The sequence below is a fragment of the Lemur catta genome, chromosome 8, assembly GCF_020740605.2.
Source record: "Lemur catta isolate mLemCat1 chromosome 8, mLemCat1.pri, whole genome shotgun sequence".
NCBI classification, from domain to species: Eukaryota; Metazoa; Chordata; class Mammalia; order Primates; family Lemuridae; genus Lemur; species Lemur catta.
In genome coordinates, this window is record NC_059135.1 from 54,362,836 (window position 1) to 54,381,293 (window position 18,458).

Sequence of the window (18,458 nt, forward strand, 5' to 3'; positions counted from 1 at the left end):
GAACATGAGTGAACAGTGAGTTCACCCCAGATTTGAGGCCCGCAATTGATAAATAAATAGGAGTTCACTATAATAGTATAGAACATCTGTTAAGATCAGTTTTCTCAAAGAAATTGAACCAGAAGGTCTCTAAACTTTGTCTCATGAGAATTATTCAAAAAGTCAACATTTAGGATAAGACGGATGGAACCAGAAAAAAAAAAGCTTAAAATTTAACTTAATTTACACAGAACCTGATACACTGAGTTTTATCAGCCACATGTCATACTACAGAAAAACTAGATAGCAAAGTTAAGGCACTTAAATTATAAATTGGGATCAAATGAAACTACAAAGTCTATCATATGAGGTAATATTCCCTACTTAAATTTGTCTAGACACTTGTAACAGGGCAGGACAATGTCACATTTATCTGGAATTGCTGGAGGATCAAGAAGCACTTCATCACATAAATGGGTTTTTCAAATAACTGAAGTTCATTTAAACCAAAACAAATTTAAATTACTTATAGTAGAGTAACAAAAAATATATGCATCCATGCCTTTACCCAGTGCTTTTTCTTAATGATAAAAGTTTATTATATATAGCCTTATTATATAAGACTTACTGTAAATCAGTTTCTGTCTGTCTTTTCTCCATTTTCCATCAGCACTGTGAGCCAATGTAGTTCTGAATAGGCCTCTATAAGCTCTCCAAAGAGCAAATGCAAAGCTTTTGTGCTGGACTGAACAACTATATGAGGTGCTATGTAAGATACTCAGGGACTTTTTCCCCAACTCAGATCAAGGTAAACAGTTCTGTGCTTGAAAAGCCTAAAGTGGAGGGAAGACTAGTTTTTGATTATGTGGGAGGTTACTATATTTGCTAGCACACTTTTATGAAAACTACATTTAGTAGCTCACTCATGCTTTGTAGAACTTCTTAGCAGGCTTGATCTATCAGTAAACAATTCTAAGTGATTTAAAAGGTTTTTTTTTTTTCCTATGTAGTATTAGAGCACCACCTTGTGTCAGAAATCTGAGCAAACAGTAGACATATGTTTTAGATACCTTAGTTGTCCAAAGTTTTACTGTCCAGTCAAATGATGAAGTGACAAACAGATGTGAGAAGTCTACTGCTCCAACAGCTGCATGACAGTGGATGCCAGTGATTGGTCCTTGATGTCCCTCAAACATCTCACTGATTCCAGCTTTGCTATTTCATAAAAGTGAAAATGTTAGGGAAATCTCTTATAAACAGACCAATTACAAACACATTTTATTATTGTTTATATTTCAGACCTTGACTTAATTTTGACAAACTAAACTCTGTGCTCATAATGTATCAGAATAACTTATGTTGAGTGTTTGTTATTCTACCCAGATTTGATAACACCACTAAAGCAAAAGTACATTTTGGAACCATAAACATTATGCTGTTTACAACGGAACTCAAAAGTCCTATCTGAGGTGGTGGAATAGAGACAAAGGGATGCTGCCTGTAAAAGAGACAATCTGGCCTACTTTTAAATCAAAAGTGTTGAAGTGAAGGTGATCTATCTTTGAGATGAAATCTGGACACTCAATTTTTTTAAAGGAAGCAATTGATAAGGTACAAGTAGATAATTTCAAAACAGACTGAACATCAGGAGAAATATTAGTCAATTTAAAAGGTATATGTGACACTATGGTACAATTATCAGGAGGACTGAACTAAAGCTCAGGCTTCAAGTAAATCAAAATGGGAAAACAGCTGAAAAATCTTATTTACAAGTTCAAAAGTCATATGTGGCACATGCATATTGTATTTATAATTGCTGAATGTTCTTCCCTTACCACTAACTTCTCTGAGTACATGCACATACACAAAACCAGAATATACCACAACCCACAAAATCTAGAACACATCATGAATCCAATGATTTTTTTTTTTTTAAGTATTTAAGTTTTAATTTACATGCCTGAACCCAAATATTCTGTCACAAATAACAAGTGGCTGGCTCTAGGACAGATTTATACTTATATAAGGGGCAATTTGTTTCAGTGGGATTATTCAGGGTGAATTTTAAATTATTACAAATCCCAGTTTAGGTTTACCTGCCATGGCGGCATGCTGTGTACACAGAACCTTCTTCACTCCCAACAACAAAGTTGTTGACATCTCCAACAGGGAAGGACATAGATGTCACAGCCACTGCCTTTGATTGTTTATGAACCAATTCCATGCTATCCTACATGGGAAAAATTATTTTGTAAATTTTCAATTTTAAATTTTTGTAGAAAAACTTCTAGTTTTAATTGGTGTGTAAACAATTCCTTTATTATACTACTTATGTAAACCTACCTCAAGTAAATGAAGCAGGTTTGAAAATAAAATATATACACAACAAACTATATTTAACACATGTTTAGGTTTATAAACTATGACAACACTATTATAAAACAGTTTATGAAAAACATAAGCAGGGGTATATACACACTTAAAATATAACAACATTTGCCTCAAAATTTTAGTTTCACAAGTTCAACCTACCTGTGGATGGGAAAGCATGTCCAGACTCCATGAACAAATTTTTCCATCAGTAGAGATGCTAATCAGATTGTGAGCATTTTGTGTTCCAACAACATTTACACAGTATACAGGGTGCTAGAGACATTAAAGAAAATTTTCAGAGATTGTTTCACAAAAAATGAAATAAATTTTTTAGTTTAATCACAGGTATTCTGTTTCATATCAAAAGTCTATTTTTAATGTGAAGTTTGCTGCTATTCTGTTAACAAGAATCTCAGAAGGGAGATAAGTTTCTGATAAAACAGATCTCCAAAAATATAGAAATAGGGCCTTTGTTCTTTGTTGCTAAATGGTGAGAAATTCATTCATCAAAGGAAGCACATTCTGAGACTACTCTGATAGACACTACTAAATAGTTAATGGTGAAGGAGCACAAAAGTCTAATGGAAATAATCTTATTTACTTACTGTGTGTGCAGCAGCTGACAGTGGAGTTCTTTGCACTGGAGTTCTTTTATTGCTACGGTTATCCCAAAGCACAATTTGGCCGGAATATGTACCACCAACAACAAGATTTGGATGAAATTTTGCAAATGTAGCAGACATCACAGCTGACTGCAAATAAGTAAGATTTTTATACTTGAGATCCAAATGAAAAAAGCCTGACAAATTATAAAAATCTATTATCCAAAACATTTCCTTCTTTATTGCAAGGTATCAGAGGTTATAAAACAAATAATTAAGTCCATTAAAAGTTTTCATTTTGTTTCAGAAATATAAAACTGTATCTTTAAAATATTTTTTGCTTAAAAGTCAAATGTAATGATTGTTCACATAAATATGTTTAAGCAGTTTATCAAAGAAAGCAAAAAACTATTTCATTTGATTATAGTATTAAAAAGATAACTAGTCCTGCATTAGCCTTTGACAGTAATCTGACAAAGTATACACTAGTCTTGACTCAGGTAAGTGTTTATTCAGGATGATGACGTTATTAAAAGATTTTAACTTATACAAACAGAAAAGGCTTGCAAATTCTAAACTACTAAAATCCACTTTAAAAATCTGCATCTGGGCCGGGCGCGGTGGCTCACGCCTATAATCCTAGCACTCTGGGAGGCCAAGGCGGGTGGATTGCTTGAGCTCAGGAGTTCGAGACCAGCCTGAGCAAGAGTGAGACCCCATCTCTACTAAAAATAGAAAGAAATTATCTGGCCAACTAAAATATATATATAGAAAAAAAAAATTAGCCAGGCATGGTGGCGCATGCCTGTAGTCCCAGCTACTCGGGAGGCTAAGGCAGTAGGATCGTTTAAGCCCAGGAGTTTGACATTGCTGTGAGCTAGGCTGACACCACGGCACTCACTCTAGCCCGGGCAACAAAGCGAGACTCTGTCTCAAAAAAAAAAAAAAAAAAATCTGCATCTGTTTCCTACTTTAACCATATGTTTCTACTTAAAACCATATAGTTCCAACTCCTCAGGCCATGTATAAGTAATTCAGTGGGCCAACCATCTGATTGTATATTCAGCAAATAAAGTTCCTGAGAAACTCCCTGTAGAAAAGACATTTTATAAAAGATCCCTTTTATACAATCAATCACAATAACAGAAAATCACAACTGCAAAGGACTTTAGGTGTGATTAAACATTATAAGAAATGTCAGAAAAGCTACAAAAGGCAGATCATGTTGAACTGAGAAGTCTTCAGTTTTCTGTTAACATCTGTTTGCAAATATGGAGTGGTTTAATAAATGCCAATCCAATGAAACCATTATGTTGACAAGAAAAGAAAAAAGGCACTTGTCTAAATTCATCAATGAATTCTTAAACTTGGGGAAGACTGTTAAAAGACCACCTTACCTGGCAGTGAAACACATACTCTGGGGTAGTTTTTTTGTATTTCATATTCCACACCAGGGCCACACCATCAGGCTCATGAGGAGCATCTTCGTTGTTGTTATAGGAAGCCACGAGTAACTCTGGATACTACTCGGAACAATCAAGTGGAAAAGAAATGCCATGCATAATAGGAACTATTTTATGTTCCTAGTTATTCAATGGTCTTTATCAGATTATTCTGAAAATACAAATATCTAACATTTCATCAAGAAACATATCTCTGGAGTTATGCTCATTGGGACATTAGTACAATTTTAAGTTACTACAGTTAATTATTTAAAATGTTTTAACATTAAAACATTTAATTAAAATATGTGTCTAAATTTTATACAAAGGATTTGCTGAGCAATTAAAATCAGCAAAACTGGCCTGTGGCATAAATCAAGTCCTGAATTTTAAATACAATGTTTCCAATCCTTTCTTCCAAAGTACATAAGATAAAATAAATCTGGTAACATTACAGCCATCATCCATTTTTAAAAAAATGATACATATTGATTTAATTACACAAAGTTCCCCTAATTAAAACTACTTGCTAATTATAATTAAAAAATGAGTTAAGAGCAACCAATTTTGTTACATCTTACCTGAGATGACCAATCCAAACAGCTAACAACTCGATGCTTTGACCAACGTTCATCAAAAAATTGTCGATTTAATGATAGTTTAGCACCTGCTTGAATCTCTCTATGGAAAAAGACCAAATCCCAAAAAAAGATGGTGTTATAACTTTTATCACTCTTAAAGTAATTTAACATTGCTGAAGTTAAAATCTTAGCAATTAAACATTACCCTTCTTTGTCTTCCAAATCTCTCCCACTGTAGTCAAAGAAGATGTTAATCTGCTCAGAAAGAGCTCTCTCTACAATTCTTGTAGAATGGTCAAAGAAACTTAAAAATTCCTCAGAGTGCAAGATTTGTTGCTTTTCTTCTTCAGTCAGCTCATGAGGGGGAGCTGGAAAGCAAATTTTTTTTGAAATTTGATTTATGCCAGCCAAATCACGTCCACAGTTTAGAGCAATGAATGTCATTCTTTTTTAACCAGATTCACCTCTCTGATTTAGGATATTTTATACTATTTTAATACATAAATAATAAGAGAAATCTTAGCAGAAATCAACAAAAATTTTTAAAGTTTATTTCTTTAAGATACCTTTACTATCATTTTCCTCATCTTTCTTTAAAGTTTTCTCTTCTTCAGGTTCAATAGGTGGTTTAGGAGCTACTACATCATCTTCTTCCTCTTCATCTGAAAAAATAGATAACAATTGTTTTTAGGAAAATAACTTAGAACTTTTGAAATAGTATTTCAGAAGGTATCACAACTCCCTAGATAAAAGCAAAAGTAAACCACTGATAAGACAGAACAAGTACAAATAATATGAATTTTATCAACACAATCTTACAGAATTAAGTGGAACCTCTTAGTTTTTATATATACCTGTGTGGTACCTCATCAAAAGCCATGCTAAATTCTGTAGCTACATAAACTGAAATAAGATATTATATATAAGTAACTAGGCTGATCCTCATGGAAGTCTCTAAAAGCTTGCAAGCATTATCATTCCAGACAGAACAACATGCAACTCCTGCATAGTTTTATATAGCATGCTGACACATTAATGCTGTAGAATGAGGAAAATCAAATGTCTAAAATAGCCTACAGAGCTGGCTGCTTACTTGTGATCTGAAACCATCAGTGTCTAATGGGTCTTCATATGGCATAAAGATGGCTTACATTAACTCTCAGGTTGCTATTTGAGAGGCAGATTTTAAAGATAATAGCTATAAGACCACATTTTCTATTCCATCATTTGAAATGCAAGTCTCATTATGTACTGTTATATGGTGTGGCAATAAGCACTTTAAAAATAATGTTTTCTTACTTTGAATAAAAACATATATTGGGATAAGATACAATGTTTACAAGACTTTTAAAAAAATTACTAAATCTCTTACATCCCCAAACCACGAACTAACTGAAAATCATTTATTTTCAAATGTTATAGAACATAAAATCCTGCCCACCTTTTCTTTTGCTACATACTAAGATGGATTTTTATGAAGAAAATGTGTATTTTTATTGCCTAAATACATGGGTTATTTGTCTACAAGAGAATGGCAGCAGGCGTTCTGCAGCACAGCGCATCTCAAGTAATGAGAGCCTATTCAATAAGAGGACTTTACTTGTTAGTTATAGTCATTTCCCTGACCCATGTTCAAAATTATCTGAAACACACATACATACGATGTACACAAAAGAATGGTCAAGGATGGGAACCAGCTGCCAAGTCATGGTCCCAGCAGCCAGGCCAGCTGACTAGATAGCAACAAACAGATGGCACTGCTGGGATTGTGTCTTTCTGCTACAAGGTGGCAATGGGATGGCATAACATTCTTCTGCTTGACTGCTTCCAATCCTGCGTCTCTCCCCAATGGCGGGCCTGTGCAATTACCCGCACTCCAGGAGGCCTACAGACAAGCCTTTACCCTGCAAGTAAAATGCAGCTTATAGGCCACACCAGCTGCCAAACCACACACACAGTGTTAGGTTTAGAGAGCTATGAAAATCTTTCTAACTCTATAGTATAAGCAATAAAAATATAACTGTACCTGTGGAAAGAAAGCTTTAAATGACACTGTATAATGCACACAATGATACAACCTCCAACTTAATCAAAATGATAATGACGTATGCCAATCCTACATTACTTGAAATTGAGCGATTTTTACGTTCTGACAAGTTTACAGAACTAGGATAAATGGCACGAATGATTTCAATATATGCTCATACTTTTGAACCAAATGGTGAAGGTTAAAATTTTTCCTTTCAAGGGCCTCAATCAGCCACAAAGGAAAACAGTAATCACTGTCTTTTCAGCCAGCCCAACCGCATTTGTCAGCCCTTTCTCCGTCAATGCAGCCAGAGCAATCAACCTGCCAAACATTCAGAATGGAAAAACAATCTGAAAATACAGGGTATAATGCACCTGCCAGTGAAAATGGCCATTTCAAGAAAAGCTAGTGATCTCAGTGACCCTGCTGAGGAGGCGGTGGTGCAAAGGGGAAAGAACACGTAAAAGAATTCTTAGTGATCGCCACTCTCTTGCACATTGACACTTCCTTACAAAGCATGCCAATTACAGCTTTTGTGCTACTTAAAAAAAATGAAAGCTTTTTTGGGCAAAATAATCACACAGAGAAACAGAAAGACACTATTCCTTTTTAGATGAATTCTTATCTACAATGAATTATTAATCTGAAAACAGTGTAACTGGTGGCAATTCTATACTGTACTGCCCAACATTAGAATGAAATTCTTCCATAAAGTAACCTGCAGGTATAGCATAATAAAATAATTTAATTACATTTAACTTAAAAGTTGACATTTAGAATAACAGGGCATTTACCTCAATTAAAAATTCAGTGTGAGAATATATATATTTTTCATTTTCTGCTAACATTATCAGTTATCCTAATCAATTTTGTTAACTAGTAGGGTTCACTGTATGTAAATCCTAAAATCACTCTGGACAGGTCATACTTGAGCATTGTGAATTATAAATTACAGCCTCCTACCCACATCTTATTCTCCCCCCTTAACTTTGTTGCATTATACAGCTTCTAAGTACCATTTCCAATGACAGGTGTCAAATTTCTGTCATAATGCATATGGTCAGTACTTTAGTGCTAAGTGACCTCATAATCTACATATTTAACAGAAAAGATCTTGTTTATAGACACTCTTTTCCTTTTAAAATTTAACATGTAGATGAAGTATGTTAGACAGTGATCTATATCTGTCTACTATATAGCACTTGCTATGCCTACTTGTCCAAACAAATTATTTTAGTTGTAGTTGAATGATGAGTATCAACTATTTAAATACATGTTCTCAGGATTTTACTGTAGGACAAATGTACATCCTTCCCTTTCTATATGGATTAACAACAAATTTTAAAACTATAATTGGTACTTAAGCTTCACAAAAATAAGCTAAACAAATTTTAAGGAACATAAAACCAAATGATATACTGTTCTTAAGAACTGTAAAATGTAGTATTTTTGTTATAAAGCTGATCTTTTTATCTACATATTTCAAATATTTGGCAAAAATGCCTAACATCAATAACATTAGATTAAAAAATGTAACTCTGAAACAAATACACTTCTCTTATAAACTAATACAATAGCTACTAAAGGACTATTAACATGGCCAAAAATATAAAATTATGGTTCTAAAGATTTTCTAAGCTAGTTTCTATTACATGATAAGCTATATTTAAAACTGGAAAAGACTATAACAGAGGAGGAAGACTGAAAAATGGGACTGCCATGTCATATCAATTTATTGATGAATATTCATTACAATATGCTAAGTGGTTAACTCCATGCTTTCTCTGACAGGGAATCTAAGGTTATAAAACTGAGCAGCAAAGAGTGGATAAAAGTAGCAGTTACTTTTAAAATGACAAATCTCTTGTCAATGAATGCTAAAACTAGGTTTAATGAACCATTGAATTTTTACTTTGAGTTAACATCAAAATTGTGATGTATTTTGGTGAGATGGAAAGAAAAACTATTCTGTAAATTAAGCAGCACCTAGAAATAACACCAAAGAATAAAATTCCAGTTGTTGGAATAATCTGTTACAATGGTGTAGGTTAATCAAAGTTAAATCATCTGTGAAATGGGTGGCTTTTGTTAAACTGAAGGAAGGAGTCTTCAGAGCAAGTTTTCTTATCTGTATGTCACATTACACTTAAGACACATTGTACATTTAAGATATATTTAAGATAAGCTAAGAATAAGCCACAAAGTATACTTTAAATTATTACAACACATTTAAAAGGTAATAGGCAAGGTCTTAGAAAATTCTTACTAAACAAACATTGCTAGTTATGACTCTATCACTTTTCATGATTCTCAATATGAAGTGAAAAACAAATCCCATCATTAGTGCATTGCTGTTTGGGAAATACATTTGTTATTCATCAATTCATTACATTTTAAGATAATTTAATATCCTATGAAGAATTTCTAACTTACAAGGTAGTTTGATTATTCACAGTACAAAGGAAGTTGACAATGAGTTCTGAAAATCAGGAAATTTGTTATATATAAACATACGATTTGACTTACATAAATTCAACTTATGAATAACTTCACAAACATCTATGAGAATATTAGAGGGAAATGCTTTAATCATTCATTTAAAAATACAGATTAGACAAGAATGATTTTTCTTTAATATTTTCAAAATAACCCTTTCTTTTCTGGATCAGCATCATTTAGAATCACTCCATTTCAATTTATTTGTCCATAACTTCATCTTATACCATATTCTTTAAAATCAAATATGTATCTAAGAGAATCTTCATTGGGACAAAGCTTCATGAATGCATCAATGGAATCCATTCCTTTTCTTTTTTAAAATATCTAAAATAAGAAAACTTGGGTTTTGTTAATTTGATCTTCAACAAGGGAAAAATATGTAGCTGACTTTTTAATCAGGAAACATTTTAAATGTGGTTATAATGCTAATTTGGGGGAAAAATAAGAAAGAATGAAAAGAACGAATAGTTGAATTATATTGTTTACTTTCTTTTAACACAGATGTTATCTCTCTACATAGTCTTTTTTTTTTTTTTAAAGATGAGGTCTCACGATGTTGCTCAGGCTGGCCTGGAACTCCTGGGCTCAAGCAACACTCCCACCTCAGCCTCCCTAGTAGCTAGGACTATAGGCGTGTGCCACCACACCCAACCATAGTCTTTTTTATATAAAATTTAGATTTTATTTTGGCAGTACTAGCATCATTTACATAGACACTGTTATTGTGATTTCATCAAATATTACATTTTTCTGAGGCCAGGGTTCCAGATATGCTGATTAAAGTCTTTTAATTAAGATGAAGAACAAATGCTTCAATTTTCTTTATATTTATATTCTTACAGGTTCTCTGAGTGTTAAAACTAATTTTTTAAATGTGTTATTTCTTCCAGAATTTAAAAAATATCCATTTTAGATAAAGGTAATATTAACCAGAATGCCTACAAATTTGGTCTACTAGGGAAGTGTGGATTCCAAATGTTAACATCCAAAAGATTAAAAGATAGGCTGGGCCCAGTAGCTCACACCTATAATCCCAGCACTTTGGGAGGCTGAGGAGAAAGGATTGCTTGAGCCAGTAGATCAAGACCAGCCTGAGCATGAGTGAGACCTCGTCTCTAAAAAATAAATTGAAAAATTAGCCGGGTGTGTCGATATGTGCTTGTAGTCCCAGCTATTCAGAAGGCTGAGGCAGGAAGATGGCTTGAGCCCAGGAGCTTGAGGTTGCAATGAGCTATGATGATGCCATTGCACTCTAGCCCGGGTGACAGAGCGAGACCTAGTCTTAAAAAAAAGAAAAAAAAAAAAAAAGATTAAGAGCTATTTACATATAATAATTTTCTATATATTATAAATGCTAATCAGGTATCAAGGAAAAATATCTGGCTACTAAACCAATACCAAAAATAATTACAAACTCCCTCACAGGTAAGAAAGTAGAATGGAATAAGGAAAATAGCACTGGAAATCACTGGAAATCAAACGCCAGGTTCTAGATACAGCCATCCTCTCATGCTGTGGATTTAGACTTATCAATTAACTTCCCTGAATCTCAGTTTCCTCAGATGTAAACAAGCTGATTAGATAACCTTTAGGATTTCTTCCTTCTTTAAAGAGACTTCTCTCTAAAAACAGCAAAAAAAAAAAAAAAAAAAAAAAAAAATCCATACTGAAAAGGTGGACAAGAAAAAATAATGCCATTTTCAAAAGAGTTAAAACTTTTTAAAGGTAAAGGAAGAAAGTAACTTTTCCAGGAGTGTATCTGTGGGCACCAGGCTCTTGCCAAGAGAAGCTTTTTACCTGCAGAGAAGGAAATTGACTGAGGTCACATGGTCCTAGTCAATTTCATTCACAGTAGGTGCTTTAAGACAGCAAAGCACTTCAGTTCAGAAACAGTACTACCAAGTTAGAGAGTAAACTTGAAAGCAAGAAGGGGTCTAGAATGGGAAAAAAGAAAAACAAGGCAGAATAAAAACTACTTTTTAAAAGGATAGGTTCAGCCATTTTAAAAATATATGAAAGAAAAATAAGAGTTAACTCTAAGACCAATTTTTACCTTCAATTTGGTAACTCACATTACTTCTGCACAGATTATACTGCCTATCCAAGTTTAATTTACTATCTGTTATATTCCAACTGTGATTTCGCCAATTTTTTCTCTTGGTGAGTTTTGAAATTTGTTCCATAACTCTTAAATGGGAACTGATCAGGCTAAGTTTGGGAACCACTAGATTAAAATAATGGGTAAGCACAAGAACAGTTAAGCATGAAGTGTTTCATAATAAAATCTTACTATCAAGGTTCTTCCCTTTCCTTCTATCTAAAACTATAAAAAATTTGGAAAACAAACTTAATATAAGAGCCCCAGACATAAAAATAATTGTAATGATATAGAAAAGAAATTATCTCATTTTTGTAAATAGTTCCAAAGGCTAAGGATAGCTCCATAGTATCAGGAGGCATTTCTCATTCTCCCTCATTTATATACCTCAACTTGTAACTAAAAGGACCACAAATCCAAAGAGAAGATAATCTAATGCCTTCATATATAACATATACTCAATAAACTTATATTAACAGAATCAGGGAAAACTTGCTAGATTGCAAATGATTTTAAACATGGGCCTTTACAAAATTACCAGCTAAGTCTAGTCTACACAGGAAAAGCTAAAAGGCAGTAGTGTTGATGTAGACATAAACTATTGGAAACTGGGCTCAGTTGACCCATCTTGTCACTTTCAATCGGTTAAGATAATAAAACTTCTATTCAACATCATAAAAGATCAAAACTGCTTATTCATACCCTGAGACGATCACTAAAATGGTATTATCCTGATGCAGATACACCAATAAATAAGCTAACCAAAACATGCTATCCTTTAATGAAGTATTTTTCAAACTGTAGGTCTAAACCAACGAATTTGGTGTGTCATGGTCAAATCAACACTTTAAAAAAAATGAAATATAGTAAGGGAAGATATTGTTTGAGTAAATTTTGTTTCAGTTATACATCTGTGTCTGTACTGAACTGTAATATAAATTGAACTACTTACTGTAGTTACTACCACAAAAGCATGTGTGTCACTGCTTTAGTGGCAGCACGAGAGAAAAGCCCACCTTACAATCAGTCAGACCTGGTTTAAAATCACAGTTACTGGCTATGTGACCCTTGATAAACTACCTCTTTCACCTTCAGCTTCTTCATGGGTAAACAAAACCAAAACTTAACTTTCGGGGTTTTGGTGAGAGGACTAAAGAGAGGTAAAGTGCTTCACACTGTGCCTGGTATATGGTGGGCACTTTTTGCTGTTGTAATTTTCAGTCACCAATTTAAACAAGAAGTTTGGAGAACTGTTATGAACAAATAGCTAACATAATATTCAATTTTGTTCATAGCATTCAGACAGATACAGAGAACACAAAATAATAGCACGTTTGTGTCTATGCAGTACTTCATGAAAATTCAAGAAGGCTATAAAGGAGAATCTACAATGGTTTCTTTACAGACCTAAGAGAAAATAATGATTATAACATGCTATAGTCATATTAAAACCAAGAACGGAGAGTAACTGTACCTTACCATCCAATTTTATCAATAATTGTATTGTAACATTAACACTGAAAAATAACCTTTTTCCCAGTAGTTGTCTCCAGATAAAAGGCATGTCTCCAGATAAAATAAATATCCTAAGCAGGCAAAATTATTTTCCTGAGAAAGTTAAAGCAGTGAATTCCTTCATCAAATATTTATTACTTATTACATGTTAGGCACTGTTCAAGGCAGGCATTACAGCAAAGAAGAAGAAACGAAAACAGTCCTTATGCTCATGGAAAATTTGGCAAAAAAGCTGAAGTATGAGGATGCTAAAAGCCTTGCCCTGAATAATTTCAAACTGAAAAGAATACGGTTCATATCTTGTACTTTTGGGTCTTCAGCTTATCTAACAAATCATGATCTTTTTATTTTTTTAAATTACTTGTAAAATGAGAAAAGTAATTTAAAAAAAAATGCCAGTCATGTTATGCTAGCTATACATTCAAATTAGCTCAAAGGCAATAAATGACATGTCCAAAATTTAAAATTTACAGGTATCTTGAAAATGAGCAATCAAAAATGCAAATTTCAAGTAGGATACAAAACCTTGTGTGTGTGTGCACGTGTGTGTACATGTATGTATATAGTCAGGCACCATATAACAACATTTTAGTCAATGATGGATTACATATATAATGGTGGTTCCATAAGATTATAACACTGTATTTTTATTGTACCTTTTCTATGTTTAGATATACTTATCTAAACATAGGTAAGACACACAAATATTGGTACAATCACCTATAGTATTCAGTACAGTAACATGCTGTACAGGTTTGTAGTCTAGGAGCAATAGGTTACACTGTATATCCTAGGTATGTAGTAGGGCATATCATCTAGGTTTGTATAAGCACACTCCATGATGTTTGCACAAAAAAGAAATCATGTAATAATGCATTTCTCTAAACATATCCTTGTTGTTAAGCAGCACAACTACATACACATGGAATTTTTGAAAAAACATATTCATAGAAAACTTGAATATATTCACTGGAAACAAAATATTAACAATGAATAATGCACGATGGTATAATAGACATTTCCTCTGTATATCCTTTCTGTACTCTAAATTCTCTATGATATACTACTACAGTAATTAGAAAAAATTATTTTTAAAAAATGAAAGTCTTCACTTAAATGAATATCATTATAGATATAACAGACATTACTCAAAATAGCTTCAGAATGCTTTACTTGTCAAACAATCCAAAATACATTTCATAAGCATGATGGTATAATTAAAAATACAATCTCCAAATTATCAAATGAAGAAAAAAATCCTATTTTTAAACTGAGTCAATGTGCCTTCATTTTGACTATTTTGCTCACCTTCTGAGTTAATATATCTAATAATGTAGCTACAAAAAGATATAATACTCATCAAATTAATGTGCTACTTAATAAAATAGTATTTTCTGGAAATTATAGAATCCTGCGATATTAATATTCTCCATACTGAGTTCAACACTTTATCTTTCCTTTTTCTTTCTTTTTTTTTTATTAAAGTTGCTTCTGTCTCAAATAGGTTCACCATTAGTGGCTTTTTACTCCATTAGGATGAGGATTTTGCACCTATAAAAGCTACCTTACCAATAAATGAAAGAGCAGGAATGAAAAAAAATGTATCCATAGAAATAAATATTTACAAGGGCAAGTAAAAAAATATAGATAAAAATGTTACCCTGATTTCCTCAAAATTTTCAAAGCATAATTGTATGTATGATAATGTCAACTCCTTTTTGGAACAAGTGAAAGACAAGATTTAATGTATTTATTTCATTTCCATTCTCAGAGGGCAGAGAAAGGAGAGTTATTAAAAGTGTCCATAATAATATACTATTAAGTCAGAAGGTTGTGAGCCAGGCATGGTGGTGTGTGACCATAGTCCCAGCTACTCTGGAGGCTGAGGCAGGAGGATAGCTTGAGCCCAGGAGTTCAAGACCAGCCTGGGCAATATAAAGAGACATAAATAAATAAATTTTTTAAAAAGTGTTGTAAGTATTTATAATCCCAGTTTTATTTTCAAGTATATACAATTATGAAAATTTAAATATTTTCTTTGGTAATAACTAAGGATTTCAAGGATTCCTTCCCCCACCTCCGCTTCTGATTACCTATACTTTCTTTGCTTTCTGCAATGAATATTACTATTGTTTCTCCTTAACGGAGAAACAAGGTAATTTAACTAAAATTTTAAAAACAAATTTAAATATTGGATTAAGTTTATATAGGGAATAGGAATAAATTTTCCTGTCCAGTATATTCCTTATGCATGGACTATCAAAAGGACAATTTATTATGGGCCCAAAATACCTTATCCACAATTCCAAAATCGTCAACAGCACTAAAATCCATAACTCATTTGGTGGTAAACTCTGACGTGACCAGAGGTAAAGTTATTTAGAATTATTGTTTATCTCACTTAATATGTTCATATCTTTTGCTGCCAAAATATTAATGCCCAAGATGCTGCTGGAGTGTTAACATATAATATATGCTTTACTACTTTTCTAAAATCTGAAAAATTCTGAATTCTAACACATACATGGCCCCAAAGGTTTCAGATAAGAGATTGTGGACCTGTATTAGGGATCTCATGTAAACTTCTTTTATATATGACATAAATTCATTAGCCTCATTGAGAAAAACGAGAACTACCACAGTACTTTATGCTTGAATCATTAGAACCAAAGGGACTCCACATTCAACATGTCTGTGCATACTTCCCTGCATTACACACAGATGAAAGGCTACTAAATAATCAACACAGTAGAGCTCCCTACATTATAAAAGAGGAAGTTTAAGAATTAGGTCTAGATTTGTTCATTAGTATGAATAACATCAGAATGCAGTATCTCTACAGAAAATAATTTATATGACTTCATTTACACTCTTTTGGGGAAGAATTGTGCTCAATGATAGAAATTAAGAACATTCTTAAACTTTTCTGCTTCTAAAAGCAGTATTTATCAATGACAAAATGAAGACTGAAAGACTTAAATTTATGTCAACAAAACTGAAAGTCAAAAATACAGCTTACAATGTTAACATCTAAAAGAAAGCTTAAAAATTCTAAAACAAAGACATAAATACAGAAACCATAAAGCATTAGTTTTCTAATGTTTCCCTAAGAAAATATGCCAAAAGAAATAAAACAAAAACAAAAGGAAGGGAAAAAAAAAGAATTACTTAATGAACATGAGGGTTCAATGACAATCATATTAAAGATATTCACCTTCTTTGGGTTGAGCCATAACTGGAGTCTGAGTTTCCTTTGTGTACGTGACGATTTCTCGAGGAGGAAAATCAACTTGTGTAATTTTAGCCATTCCAAGTTTAATAGGTCCTCGTCTAAATTAAGTGAATACAAATGATACATTTAAATTACATCAAACAATGTTATATTTAAAAATTAACAGTTCAACAGTCATTTGCATTCAGCATTGTAATCTAAATTTCTGTTTTATTCAAGAAATTTTAGATGAAGAATGAATTGACTTTAACAAAAGAATCAGAAGGGAGCAAAGCCAAAAGATATTTCTGAATCATTCAGGGTTATTTACTTTTCATTTTAAAAAGCAAATATTAATAATTTTGTTTCTTAGAACAAATGTGTGGGTAATAATAGAACAAGAGGACAGGAATTTCAAAGTGGACTGCTGAATAAGATTGGTTATAAGAACTGTTCTTAGCAGGAATATGTTTCTGGACTTTAAGAGTCAGGTATATGATCTCACTCAGACCATGTTTAGTTCCCTTCACCATTAGGAAACTTCAGCTTTAAGACTGAAAGGATTCTGTTGAAAGCCTTTTTCCTACTTCTTATATCTGGCAGAAATTGAGAATCACACTGTCAATTTGGACTTTAAAATGGAATATTTAAACCTTTTAAATCTATAATTTGTGCATGGTCAATATTGATTCATATATGGACAAACCAAGGCACAGATATTCTACACCTAGACTAAAGCCACAGATCTTTTGAATACCATAAACCTACTAAAGTCACTTCTGTTTTAGTTAGAAAGAATACATTCTTTTTTGACAAATGGAAGAAGAGAGTTGCAGCTGAAGAAAATGGGCCAAAAGAAAAATATTTTATTGGCTATCTGGGGGGCATCTTTTATAGGTCATCATATTAGATGTTTAAATTCTAAACCAATTAAGTATGCTTTCAAACTCCCAAAGCAGTTCTCTATTATGAAGCTATCTTAAAAGGATATTCAATAAAGATACTGCTGCAACTTCTAGAATATCAAGCAGGGTATCTGAAATATATATATGTCACCAGTAATGTAGTAATTTTTTTCTTATATAAACATTCTTTTCAGTTTTGTTTAGTAACTAAATCCAAATCCTGTACAAAGTGTAATAAAATTAGTACATTTTAAAAATTAATTTTTTGTAAGGTCCCAAATGGGGGCCATTAAAAATTTTAAAGTACATTTGAAGTAATCTAGTATTCTAAGAATAAAATTTGAAATAAGAAACTCTATATTCTATTTTTATTTTTTTGAGACAGAGTCTCGCTCTGTTGCCTTGGGTAGAGTGCAGTGGCATCACTGTTGCTCACTGCAACCCCAAACTCCTGGGCTCAAGCGATCCTCTTATTCTCTTGCCTCAGCCTCCCAAGTAGCTGGGACTACAGGCGCTCGCCACGACGCCTGGCTAATTTTTCTATTTTTAGTAGAGACGGGGTCTCGCTGTTGCTCAGGCTGGTCTCAAACTCCTGAACTCAGGCGATCCTCCCAGCTCGGCCTCCCAGAGTGCTAGGATTACAGGCGTGAGCCACTTCGCCCGGCCAAAACTCTATATCCTTATTTTTAAGATGCAAATCATATGAAAAGTAAATCACTCACACATCTGGAAAAAAATGGTCAAGCCAACAATATTAGGAACAAGTTACTAGCTTGAATGCATATAGAGTATAATAGTCAAAAACCCACAATATTAAAACAAATTAACAAAATATTCCAAGATTTTGGAGGAGGAGGAGGGTAGAAATGTAATACCTCACTTATCCAAAAGCAATTTCACTAAAAATACTTTTACTAAAAATAAAGAAGCAATGAGAGGGGGCAGGGGGAAGCCTCAGTGAGCCAATAGAGAGGTCTTCCAGTTAATGTATAAGAAATGCATATATTTTTCTTATATGTTCTAATTCAAGGCTTATTTACTCTTACTTTAGACACAACCTCAAAGGTATGGTCACATGTTTTAGAAGCTGCAAACAGGTATCTGAGTTAGGCAAAATGGCAACAGCAAACATTTATAATTTGCACTGGAGTCTAGAATAAACAACTGAGTCAATGAATAAATGAATAAATGGTAATTTGTGGCCATAGCATAGAGACCAATATC

The 18,458-nt window shown here is 33.0% G+C and overlaps 1 protein-coding gene across 4 annotated transcripts in view; it reads right to left on the reverse strand.

Annotated features, from left to right (window-relative positions):
• The window catches only part of DYNC1I2 (dynein cytoplasmic 1 intermediate chain 2), a 60,534-nt gene that overhangs the window by 15,208 nt on the left and 26,868 nt on the right, over positions 1–18,458 (reverse strand). For all 4 annotated transcript variants that reach the window (XM_045559435.1, XM_045559433.1, XM_045559434.1 and 1 more), the window contains 9 exons: positions 16,333–16,448; positions 5,544–5,639; positions 5,183–5,345; positions 4,978–5,077; positions 4,352–4,477; positions 2,958–3,104; positions 2,512–2,625; positions 2,076–2,209; positions 1,050–1,194 (listed from right to left, as the gene is read on the reverse strand). In XM_045559435.1, the coding sequence (XP_045415391.1) occupies positions 1,050–1,194; positions 2,076–2,209; positions 2,512–2,625; positions 2,958–3,104; positions 4,352–4,477; positions 4,978–5,077; positions 5,183–5,345; positions 5,544–5,639; positions 16,333–16,448 (1,141 nt within the window). The remainder of the gene's footprint in view (positions 1–1,049; positions 1,195–2,075; positions 2,210–2,511; positions 2,626–2,957; positions 3,105–4,351; positions 4,478–4,977; positions 5,078–5,182; positions 5,346–5,543; positions 5,640–16,332; positions 16,449–18,458) is intronic.